At 39.3% G+C, this 13491-nt stretch overlaps 1 protein-coding gene across 1 annotated transcript in view; it reads right to left on the bottom strand.

Annotated features, from left to right (window-relative positions):
- The window catches only part of NBAS (NBAS subunit of NRZ tethering complex), a 381747-nt gene that overhangs the window by 312426 nt on the left and 55830 nt on the right, over positions 1 to 13491 (bottom strand). Inside the window, 5 exon segments of the mRNA XM_030555399.1 lie at positions 480 to 631; positions 1858 to 1983; positions 5511 to 5768; positions 7653 to 7846; positions 10082 to 10145. Coding sequence (XP_030411259.1) covers positions 480 to 631; positions 1858 to 1983; positions 5511 to 5768; positions 7653 to 7846; positions 10082 to 10145 — 794 coding nt within the window.

Genomic DNA, 13491 nt, shown 5'->3' with positions numbered 1-13491 from the left:
AATAGTTTAAATGGGCATGATTATATTGTGTTATTTTAACAAATAAAATATACAGCATTTTAAAATATTGTGCACATAATTTTTAATATTTTAGTGCAGAGTTTTTAATTTTTTGGCACAGAATTCTCCCAAGAGTAAGCATTGTGGTTCAAACTCATCTAAGAACATCAACACAGGAATCTGTTCCAAGTAGAAGCCAAATTTTGGAAGTATTTTGTGCTGACTTCCGAGCTATTGTCTATATATTCATTTCTTCTCTATTGCATTCAATTTCTAAGGTCATCATTTTATTTATTTTCATTCATGAGAGAACTTGACTGCTATCTTTAGCATTGGTCACAGCTATTCTTATGGGAACATATTTTAAAAACTATCTGTCCTGCAAAATCTATTAATATTTCAGTTTGTAGTTAACTGACAAATTCACTGCATAATTCCAAAGCACAGAAACACAATACATAAAAATTATTCCAACAAACCTGCCATCATCTTCTCCTTTTCCAATAGCTATGAGAGCCTCCAAGTCTGTCCCTTTTAAACCATACTGCAGCAACTCTTTGGCAGCATCCACGTTCTCAGGAACTCTTTCCAGGCATTCATGAAGAACCCAGGACCGCTTCTTAATTTTACTCTAATCAAATGACAAAAAAAGAGTGAGAAGAAAGCATAGTGGAATATGTCATAGCCTACCAAAGCACTGAGATCCGTGTCTTTCACTTTTTCAGTCTGCCTCTCTTCCATTTAGAACCTTATCAATTTAGTCTGGTGACTGGGAGACTCAACATGAATTAAAGAAAAGAATCAGCCAGTACAAAAAAGCAGGGAAAATGCAACAAAATATTATGTTTTGAAAACTACAGCCTAGTTTTATTTATAGCATTTCCTAATCTATCAGCAAATGAACTGCAGTGTATTGGTTAGCATTAGTGAATTAGTAGAAAGAAACCTCACAACAGCATTCTAATAAATCTTTGCTGACTAGCGGACAGAAGCTATTTAAATTTCAGAGTTCCTAAATATATTTAACCATTGCTTTTGAAAACAAGATAGACTACACTTGAAACCAATACATAATAAAGTAATACTGTTCTCCTTCCATTTAAGGATCACAAAGCACTGTACAAAAGATGTTCTTCCCAATTTATAGAGGAGAAAACTGACATACAGATGTCAAGTGACTTGACAAAAGTCACCCAGCAACTCAGACACAGAACTAGAAATAGAACCTAGTTATACTGGATCTCAGGGCTCTAACTCTTCTTCCTAGTCAGTATGGCAACTCTGTGCTGACTGAAAATTTTGCAGTCTGATCACAACATACAATTACTCCCATCTCAGTGTACTATATGGCCATTTTCAGGATCATCTCCTTCAGCAAGTGCTGCTTATGTGATCTAGAAGTGCAAATTACACTGTGAGGTGTTCCAGTCCATGTTCTAGATAACATACGGAGAACAATTGCTAGTACATTACTACTACAGGCATTTTTTCAATTAGCATTTGGCTTAGAGATAATGCTAATTTAGCAACAGAACTTCAACTTCAAATTATCTGAGGCTCGTAAATCAACAATACCACAATACCTTCAACTAAATAATTAAGACAACCTGAAGACACCAGCTTCATGCATTTTTTTCTTTTCAAGACCACTGAACACAATGGGAGTCTTTCCATTTACTTCAATGAGATTTAAGATCCAGCCACTAGCAAATTTAACAAGGTCAGTCCCTTCTGCATTAGGTGAAATTCATGAAGGACAGTTCTGCAAATCGGTACCACCATTTGTTACATAAATTAGAACATGATTTCTGTTTCTACGAGAATATTAAGAAATTTATTTCAACTTAAAAAACATACCAGGTAGTCTTGAATAGAAGCAATGTTAACAGTTGATTTCCTCCACTGTCTTTGATATACAAGATCAGAATCTAGACCATATGCTTGAGCCAAAGATAAAGCTTCACCATATTCTTCATTATCAATCTAAAACAAAGTACATGAACGTAAACATCTTTGACAGAATGGAGTTGCTCTGTAATTATTTGTGAATACTGTGTGTTTATGTGTTATCTACACACGTGCATGCGCGCACACACACACATGCATGCATAGTGAATTCAGTAGTCTAATTAAATAGGGATCCCAAAGGAAAAAACACACAGAAAAGAAAAATAATGTCTCAAGATATCAAATTCTCCACAGACACTAGGGGCTATTAAGAGACAATCGCAGAACAGGTAAAGGCACGTGCATACTGGAGAGCTAAGAACTGTGGCAGGTTTAAAAAGGAACCCTTTCTCAAGAGAAGAGGGATTTGTTCAGGGGAAAAAGTCTGACACATTCGCACCCAACTGGAGGGTCTGAAGAAGTTAAACCAGCGTAAGTTACCATCAAGAAGCCTTAGATAATAGACGTGTGTCAACTGCGTGTTATTTTAAAACCCTTTTTCTGTACATGTTTTGGTCCTTTTTTAAAAAAAAAAAAATCAAAAAACCAATATTTAGGTTTAAAGTAGTATATGGCCGCTATATTCACTACTAGTCAGTCTTCTGTGCCAAAATTGAACTGGGTCTGCTGGTAAGCACAGTTGCTACACAAAGTACTGTAGCTCAGGACGTGGTCTAAGATTGAGAGAACTGTGCAATTCCACCCTCAGAGCGAACCTGAGGGTGGAGGACAATTTGAGTGAAAGTGACCACGAAATGAGGTCATGATTCTAAAAAAAGGAAGGAGTAAGACTAACCGGATAAGGACAATGAACTTCAAAAAAGCAGATTTTAACTGACTCAACAACCTGAGAGGTAAGGTCCCATGGGAAGAAAAAAACAAGGGAAAAATGAGTTCAGGAGAGCTGGCAATTTCTCAAGGAGACAACATTAAAGGAATAACTGCAAACTACCTCAATGAGAAGGGAAGATAGGAAGGACATTAAGAGGCCATCACGACTCCATCAGGAGCTCTTTAATGACCTGAAAATCAAAAAAGGAATCCCACAGAAATAGGAAACACGGACAAATTGGTAAGAGGAATGCGAAAGAATAGCATAAGCACATAGGTATAAAATCGGACAGGCTAAGGCACAAAATGAGTTACACCTAATATGGGACATAAAAGGCAATAAAAAGAGGTTCCCTTAAATACATTATGAGCAAGAGAAAAACAAAAGGAAAGTGTAAGTTCTTTACTTAGCGGGAAAGGCGACTTAAAAACTGATGACATCAATAAGGCTGATGGGTTTAATGCCTACTTAGCTTCCGTCTTCAGAAAAAAAGATTAATGGTGATGAGATACTCAACACAATTCTATAACAAGAAAGGTGAAGGAACACAAGCCAAAATAAAGAAAGAACATGTTGAAGAATTAAATGTATTCAAGTTAGCAGAACTTGAAATTCATTCTAGGATATTTAAGGAACTAGCTGAAGCACTCTCAGACCCATTAGCCTTATCTTTGAGATCACATCGAGGATAGATGCAGTCCCAGGGGACTGGAGAAGAGCAAACATAGTAGCTACCTTTAAAAGAGAGAACTAAGAGGAGCCATCAAATTATACACTGGTCAGCCCAACTTTAATACCTGGAAAGATACTGGAACAAACTATTAAAAAATTAATTTGTAAGCACCTAGAAGATAACAGGATTAGAAGGAATAGCCAGTATGGATTTGTTAAAAACAAAATCATGCCAAACCAACCTAATTTCCTTTTTTTGACAGGGTTACTGGCCTATTGGATTGGGGCGGGCAGGGGGCCACCAGTAAACATTATACTTCTTGATTTCAGTAAGGCCTTTGATACTGTTATACATGAAATGCTCATAAGCAAAATAGGGAAATGTGGCCTACATGAATTTACAATAAGGTGGGTGCACAACTGGTTGGAAGACCGAACTCAGACTACTTATCAATGGCTCACTGTTAAACTGGGAGGGTGTATCTAGGAGGGGTCACACAGTCATCAGTCCTGGGTTTGGTACCATTCAATATTTTCTTGAACTTGGATAATGAGGTGGAGAGCATGCTTGCAAAATTTGCAGATGACACCAAGCTGGGTGGGGTTGCAAGCACTTTGAAGGACAGACTTAGAATTCAAAATAATCTAGACAAATGGAAAACTGGTCTGAAATCAATAAGATGAAATTCAATTAAGATTAAAGGCAAAGTAGTACACTTAGGAGGGCAAAAATCAAAAGATTAATTACAAAATTGAATGGCTAGGTGTTAATACTGCTGAAAAGGATCTGAGGGTTAGAGTGAATCATAAATTGAATGAGAGTCAATATGATGCAGTTGTATAAAAGGCTAATGTCATTCTAGGGCGTATTAACAGGAAGGCAAGACATGGGAAGTAATTGTCCTGCTCTACTCTGCACTGACGAGGCCTCAGCTAGCATGCTGTTTCTATCTCTGGGCACTACACTTTAGAAAAGATGTGGGAAACATGGAAAGAGATTAGTAGAGAGCAACAAAGGTGATAAAATATTTAAAGCAATGAACTATACGGAAAAGTTTAAAAAATTGGGCATGTTTAGTCTTGAGAAAAGATGACGGGGGCAGGGACCTGATAGTTGTCAAATTCATTAAGAGGAGAGGGATCATAGAATCATAGAATATCAGGGTTGGAAGGGACCTCAGCAGGTCATCTAGTGCAAACCCCTGCTCAAAGCAGGATCAATCCCCAACTAAATCATCCCAGCCAGGGCTTTGTCAAGCCTGACCTTAAAAACCTCCAAGGAAGAAGATTCCACCACCTCCCTAGGTAACCCATTCCAGTGCTTCACCACCCTCCTAGTGAAAAAGTTTTGTCTAATATCCAACCTAAATCTCCCCCACTGCAGCTTGAGACCATTACTCTTTGTTCTGACAATTGTTCTCTGCATTCACTCAAGGTAGTACACGAAATAATGGCTTAATCTGCAGCGAGGGAGATTAGGTTACTTATTATGAAAATCTCCATGAAAATATCTACGGGTGTGTGCATTCAGAGAAACTACAGGGGACAGAGGCGCAGCTAGCCCTGTAACCGTGATACCATCTATGTTAGTGGACATTACCATTGAATCAAAGAAATAAAATAGCATATCAATTCTGTCCCCTGGCCAATACAGTATTGTTTCACTGAATATATTTACCAGGGTTTTCTCTAGTCTAATTTTAAATGTCTAATGTGATGTAGCTTACCCACCCCATTCACAGTCTAATGAATCTCATACTTTCTGCTCAAATGATCCTTAAATAACTTGTCATTTGAACTACATTAATGCAGCTTCTCTATTTTAATCACATGCCTTCCAGCTGGTGGACACATTGCGTATTGTTGATATCCCTCTCTCTCTCTCAAAACACATACACCCCTTAAAAATACATGGCTAGACCCTTGTATTAAAAGAAAAAAATAAATAAAACAGGAAGATATCAAAGCTGGTCTTTCTAAAACAATGAAAAACAAACAGTTATTTTATGTTAATCTTTACTGTTGTCCTAGTCTCGTGTTGTATGGGTCTCAATCTCACCTTTCTCTGGTAAAGCTCCTCTGGAGTTGTAGATCTTAAACTCACAAGGCGGTAATTCTTTGTAATAGTGCGTGAACGTTTCCGTGGAGGAGCAAATCGCTCCATTTCTGTCACAAAATACAGGCCTTGCTTCAGGTAACTGAAATACCTGGCCTTGGCAGAAGTTACATCATCTGAGTCAGAGTCAACTTCTCCTTCATCTTCCTCACCAGGCCTGCTCTCCAAGCGTAATCTCTTTGGAGCCAGTTTTATCTCGCACTACACAGAAACGCAAGTCTTAAACAGTGCAATATATTGTTGTTAGTTTGCTCCCAAGTTGCCTGATTCAGGAAAATGCTGAGCATCCACAATTCACATCAACTTTAGGATCAAGGACCCCGACTCCTCCCATTCCCGCACATTAAAACATTAGCTTGTAACCTGTAATTTGTACTTCAGGGATGCTTCTTGGCTTTCCATCCTGGACTACAGATCTGATCCAGAGCCCACTGAAGTTAATAGAAAGACTTCCATAAATCTCAACTGGCTACCAATCAGACACTGTGTCCTCTAACAGAGGCAGGAAGCCGTACAAGGTGGGGAACTAAGAGGTAATCCATATCAGTTCTATTATCAGAAAATTTAGCTAACACATGAGTTAAACAGTATGCAAACTAAAAAGTCACATGTTTAATCAATTATTTGGAACTCTATATCAATGTACTAAGCTTCTCTCTGATTAGGTCAATGTTAACATCCTGACGGAAGAACAAGGAGCCACTGATAGGAAGCTTTTCAGGTCTTTCAATTAATGTCATTTCCATAGTAATGCATCTTTTAATAGACATATGAACAAACTTGTTTATATTGCGATCATGCTGTTCCGAAACAAGTATTAGCAACAACTGTGATATAAAAGGTGTTTGGTGTTTGTTTGTTTTGTTTTTAATCTGTCTTGACTGGGAAAGGGGAACAAGGGATGGATCACTTGATGATTATACCTCTACCTCAATATAACGCTGTCCTTGGGAGTCAAAAAATTTTACCATGTTATGGGTGAAACCAAGTTATATTGAACTTGCTTTGATCCACTGGAGTGCGCAGCCTCGCGCCCCCCAGAGCACTGCTTTACTGTGTTATATCCAAATTCATGTTATATCGGGTGGCGTTATATCAAGGTAGCAGTGTACCTGTTCTGTTCATTCCTTCTGAAGCAGTTGGCATTGGTCACTGTGGGAAGACAGGATAGTGGGCTAGATGGACCTTTGGTCTCAGTCAGTATGGCTGTTCTTATGTTGTAAGACCAACATGTCATAACAATTTTACAGGGAAATCAAAGATTTAATTACTTGGATTGAAATAACATTGCAGGTATACATTATTATGGAGGGCAGCAGACTTTTTTTGCCATAATTTAAATAAATGAAAAAATTTACAAAAACATTTAACATAGCTTGTTTTTAATAGCATTTCTTCTCTGAATAAGTGATAGGGACAAATACTGTATTCCCCACTTCAATCAAACATACCCAGTATCCATGAGACTTCAAGCCAATGCGAGTTTTACTTGAGGAAGGATGACTCAGGTTGCAGGATTTTTCATATAATTATATATAGATATATATTTTAACATACACATAAATTGCCATTCTTACTGTACAAATTTGTAGATACAAATTTTCTTGGTTACTGTATATATCAGATTATTTTTCCTTCTAATTAAAACAGTTTGAAGAAAACCCATTTTTTCCAAGTAGCATAAAATTAAATAAATCAAATAATCTATATTGAAACAAAGCAAAATGTCTCAATGGAGTGGGGCCTTGTTTATTTATACTTATGACCAGAAAATATATTGCAAAGTAGAGGATTCTGAACATTAGTCAGAAAGAAGGCAACTGAAAAAGCCAAAATTTCAAACTATTTTGTTCATTTGCTTTCATGATTTAGGATAATCCTTCAGAGTATATGAGAAAACAATTTGTAAACGCAATGAAAACATAGTAAGACAAGATTTCATTACAGAATCTGTTATTAGGGTGGGAGAGATGGCCATCTTTTGTATAAACATTTTGGGTTCTGCACATTAGCAAACTGAAAAAAGTGAGGTTTTATTATACTACAGTGGGGGGTTTCTTAGTATTGTTAGTATATGTTTATTACCTCCAGGCTTAGAAATCCTCCATCATGAGCAGAAGTGACCTGAGGGGAACTCTCAAACCATTCACATGATTTCCCCAGTAAGTTTTTTAATGTTTTCACAGATGACACAGTCAAAGCTCCAGAGCAGCGAGCCAAGATCACAGCATTTTCTGCCCACCAATTTACATCCATTAGTGAATAATACGATTCTTTATCTAAAGGAGAAAACCAAAAGCATTTCTAACAAACATATTCATCAGCATCAGACACAGCCTCGCTTCACTAAGTTTCTATTTTACAGCAATGGTATTTTTAATCACAGTCAACTCTGTATTAACAAAAGTAAAACTCAACCATTATAGATTTTGACATAACTGCATTACTTTTTAAATATTGCTTGAAAAAACTAATTTACAGCAAGCTGATTTACATGCACTGAGTATGACAGGTTTTGAGCATTTGTTAAAGATTTGGTACATCACTCCTCAGGACAGCTGAGAGTGAATTTCTTTGGCAAATGCATAGAAAATTACGGATAGGATCCAGAAAAATTGCATTCAGCTGGAGGACATATCACAACTGAAAAGAGAACTCTTAGAGGACCACTCAGGGAGAAAATAGTTATTAAGATGACATTTTAAAAATAGTTACAATCTAGAATTTTACATTTTGTGGGCAATTTGCTTATGCAGTTAGATATCGCCCTTAAGTGAAGACAGACCACCTTATTTTCTAACTATTACAGCACGCTCCTTTCAATTCAGTTCATTCTTTTCACTTTGAATGATCGTTGTCTGAATTTTGTACATAGATAATACCAGGGTGTATCTCAGAAACTGTAGAAGTGTCTCAACAGCAGCTTTTAAATTGCAGTCATATTTTATCAACAAGTTTTCCTTGGGCTCTTCTCTGGTTCAGAATGCTGGCCTCTCACTAACTGGCAAAGATTTTTAAACTATAGCTATGAACGGTATTACACAAACCTATCTCCTCAAAACAAGGTAGATGCTGTTATTTCTACTGCCAATTATTCTAACCAAGTTAATCATGACTTAAGCAGGTAAAAGGGACTATAATGAAACACCACCTGTATGAATCCTTAGAAGATTTCCACTCACTAATCTCAGGCAGGCATGGTGTCAAGGAGGGTTTTGTTTATTTTAAATCAAGTCATGTAATTTGGCAAAAATAACTTTACTTTTTTGTAACTGGACTTTTCCATTTCTCTCCTAGACAAATCTTTACTCTGATTGTGCATGCCAGGTCACTTAGACTGCAAACTTTTAGGGGCTGGCACCACAAATATCTCAGGAAAATGCAGCCCAGATCTATGATTGAGGCCCAGAGGTACTACAGCAATACTTCTTGTTGTTACTTTCTTTGTATCAGTGGAACCATGAAGCTATTAGCTTCTTTGCTGTGAAACTACAGACGCTCCCCGGGTTATGCAAACCCGACTTACAGAAACCCACACTTACGGAAAAAGTTCCCTAAAAGTTCCCGGGTTTGTTTGTTTTTTCATAACTGTTAGGTATACGACCCCGACTTACGCAAAATTCAACTCACGCAAGGCGTTTCGCAACGGAATGCCTTGCGTAAGTCGGGGGAGCGTCTGTGCTGGCTACATAAACATTGTTCATATACTGATGTACAAGCATGGCATTAACACTCCATGTATAAATGGAAGTACATTAAAACACGCTCTCAGCTAAAATATTAACTGAAGACAAGCAGGCAGACCAACCTCCTGTAGTGTTCTAACTTGTTCCAAGACTTTTAAAATTCACCATGCTGGCATGGAGGGGAAGGACTGAATTAAATATGAAAAGTGTATTTAGCATTGTGGACTACAAAGGTATGCCTACACAGCATTTTGGAGCCCGCAGGAGCAAATCTTCCCTAGCAGGGCTCATGCCAGCACTCTAAAAATAGTTATGTGGACAGCACTTTGGGGTTGCAGTTCAGGCTGGAGCTCAGGCACTAAAGCCCGCCCACCTACCTCCCTAAGCTTTAAAAACCGAGCTCTGTGGACCCGGCTCTCAGGCTCCAATATATCCCAAGAGGTCTCCTTGTGGGCTCTGCAAATTTCTGCACCATACAATTTACTGTTTCATGTACTTCCAAGACAGACAGATATTTTTGCTGAGTGTTAAGCCTTGCATGGAGACCGGATCCACAACCTTCTGATTTATCATGAATGAAAAAGCCCTATATTATCTATAACCATAAATAAAAGGATATTTCAGCTGCAAAGTATGCCTAACAGCGTTTTTTTAAATGTTTGCATTGTGACACTCATTAAGCTAGGATGAACTGAAAATTCAAGAAAGATTCACAATTTTGGCAACTATCCTAGGCAAGATTTTAATTAAAAACATTATGTTCTTTAACCAATGTATTTTTTTCCAGAACATCAATGTTTAGTATAATAATTTGACTACATCACCCACCTTTTATTTTCTTCCTTTTTTCAGTAGAAAGCCTCCAATCTGGATTGATCTCATCATAACCTGGCTAAAAACATTAAAGTTGCAATGTTACATTAACTATATTAGTAAGCAATCATCTTTAAAAAGCAAACATTTTGCCCCCTTTATATCTAACTACTTCTCACAAAAGGTAACATCTTCAATTTTCCAGTCTTAAACTGCTCTGTTATCACTGAGACTACATCCATGTAAATTCAAACTTCCTCCACTAGGTCAGATGTACAAGTTGGACCCTTTCTTTAAATATTTAATTTAGAAATATAGGAACTGCACAATGGATCAGATCCATAGCCCATCTAATACAGTATTCTGCCTAGCACTATGTCCTACTTAAGAAACCGGGATCTATCAACAGATAACCCAATGACTCTCTGATCTGGGCAGTGTTCTATGGCAATGGTTGCCCATGAATTTCTCAAATACAGGATATCCAATTAAACTGCCCACTTTCCCAAACTATATGTGATTTGTTTAACCTGAAGTGTTTTTAAGAGAACAATTACTTGTTATAAGTCATAGAACGCAAGTGTCACTCTAAATTCCCCTGCGTCTTAGGAACCCAGGATCATGTATTATAGTCAGTTATCTCTGTAACATTTCCCTTGTAGGACTAGCATAGCAGAGGAACCAGCAGTATTTAGTGACCTCTGCACCTGCAGCTCCTTCCTTTGAACAGATTTTTCTTCATCTTGGAAAGAGCACACAGAGATGTACAGTAGGAGAGTGATGCTGAATCTCACACAATGTGGTATCACAAGTCACATGGTATGTGACAGAAAAACAGCTTTTATTATTTACTGAGTACAGTCAGGGTGCAGGACACTGTGAAGACAGAGGATATAGTGGCCATGCCCCAAGCAATTTACAACATCAAAAGGACACCTCTCAACAGCTGAAACACCAGACTGGGTCCAGTTTCAGTCCAGCGGAAAATTTGGGATTTGGTTTGGTTTGTTTTTTTTAAAGGAGCACAAAAGCACACTAGTATCACCTGGGGAGGGGAAGGGGGCTGGTTTGTTTTTTTTTGTTTGTTTTGGCATGCCAGTTCTCACCCCACATTTTATTAAACCAAAATGTTTATGTGCAAAACAGGTAAAAGTTGCATATTTCTGAAATGTTCTGTCCTATAAAAAACAGTTACTAACCTTTCCGTAATCGTTGTTCTTCCAGATGTGTTGCTCATGTCCATTCCATGTCCGGTGTCCACATGCTGCATGCAGACACCGGAGACTTTTCCCTCACTGGTATCCATCAGGCTGGCTCTAGCATCTTCTGGTGCCAAGCACTCATGCGCCAATATAAGAGCCCCAGCCAGCGCCAAATCCTCTGAGTTCCTTCCTGCCAGCTAACTCCAAGAGATGGACAGGAGGATGGGTTGTGAAATGAAATGAGCATCACATCTCAAACAGCAGTAGCTATGGAAAGGTTAGTAATCATTTTTTCTTCAAGTGCTTGCTCATGCCCATTCCATTTTAGAGGACTTTCAAATAGTGAGCAAGGAAGTTGGTTCAGAGTTCATGGACATGCAGATTGCAACACTGCTCTACCAAACTTGGCATTATCCCTAGCCTGCTGGGTAATGGCATAGTGGGAGGAGAAAGTATGTATCAACTACCAGGTCACTTCTCTGCAGATGTTTTGGATCAGGAACTGGGACAGATGGAGCCTGAGCTCTCGTCAAATGGGCTGTCAAGATGGCAGGAGGGGGAACACCCCTGCTCATAGTATGTACGAATGCAGGAAGCAATCCAGGATGAGAGTCTCTGGGCTGAAACTGGTAGGCTTTTCATCCTGTCTGCTACTGCCACAAAAAGCTGCATGGATTTACAGAATTGCTTGGTTCTTTCAGCACAGAAGGCCAGGGCACATTTAACTTCCAACGTATGGAGATGCCACTCCTCCATATTTTTGTGCAGTTTGGGGAAGAAAACAGGCAGGAAAATAGCCTGATTACTATGAAACTGCAAGACCACCTTTGGCAGGAACGCTGGGTAGAGGCATAGTTGAACCTTCTCCTTAACACCGTATATGGGGATTCTGAAATAAGGGCCAAGATTTCTGAGACCCTCTTGGCTGAGGTAATCATTACCAGGAAGGAAACCTTCCAGGAGACAAATGTCAGAAAGCATAATTCCAGTTACACAAAAGGAGGGCCCATGAATCTTGACAAGACCAGGTTTAGGGCCTCCAGTGGAATGAGTTCACGAATTTCAGTGTAAAGTCTCTCATCCTTTGAAGAAGCAAATGGATATTTCGCATGAGAAGACCGACCTACTGTCCACCAGAGGGTAGAAGGCTGAGATTGCTGCTAGATGCACCTTGAACGATGAACTGGCTAGGCCCTGTTGTTTCAGATGCAGCAGTTACTCCAGCACAGACTGGAGGAGTGACCAAGTTGGTAAGAGGCCTCGTTGGGATGATCAAACCAAGAAACATTTCCATTTGGCAAGGTAAGTCACTCTAGTAGATGGTTTCACACTACCTAGCAAGACCTGGCGGACTTCTTCTGAACAGGCCAGTCTCACGGGCCTCTTGACAGAGGATGAACGAGCATGCCCCTCCCTGCCTGTTGAAGCAAAACATGGCTGCTGCGTTGTCCATGAGCACTTGCACTACTTTGCCTGCAATCTGGAGTAGAAACACTTGCACGCTTGGTGGACTGCTCTGAGCAATTGACATTTATATGCAATGAGAACTCGTCCTAGGACCACAGGCCCTGAGTCCTGAAATGTTCAAGGTGAGCCTCCCAACCTACAGTGAATGCAACCAAGATTATGGCTGAAGAGAGACAAAGGGAACCGATCAGGGATGCCTCCAGCAGTCGTGGGAAATGAGGATTGGGGTGGGAACTGTAAGCACCAAGTCCAAGTGATGTACACTAAGGCCAGCCAAGCCTGAAGAGGTCTGAGGTACAATTTTGCATAATAAATAATAATTAGAGATATACCTATCACCTAGAACTGGAAGGGACCTTAAAAGGTCATTGAGTCCAGCCCCTTGCTTTAACTAGTAGGACCAAGTACTGATTTTTGCCCCAGATCCCTAAGTGGCCCCCTCAAAGACTGAATTCACAACCCTCGGTTTAGCAAGCCAATCCTCAAACCACAGAGCTATCCCTCTATCCCCTAATTTTTGTACCACAAGTGCACGTAGCCATGTGACCTAAAAATATGAGGCAGAAACAGGCTGTCATGACAATGTGGGCCTTGACCTTTGATACCACAGCCAACACTGTCCGGAACTGAGCCTCTGGGAGGAAGGCTCTGGCCCTGGTAGAACCGAGAACAGCAACAAGAGTTGACTTTTGCTAATTTATCAATAGACCCAGGGCTCAGAAGGTAGCTTAGACCAGATAAATGCTGGCTCTCACC

This window comes from Gopherus evgoodei, chromosome 3, assembly GCF_007399415.2.
Source record: "Gopherus evgoodei ecotype Sinaloan lineage chromosome 3, rGopEvg1_v1.p, whole genome shotgun sequence".
Taxonomy (NCBI): Eukaryota; Metazoa; Chordata; order Testudines; family Testudinidae; genus Gopherus; species Gopherus evgoodei.
Note: the sequence above shows the minus strand (reverse complement) of the source record. Positions and strands in the feature narration are given on the sequence as shown.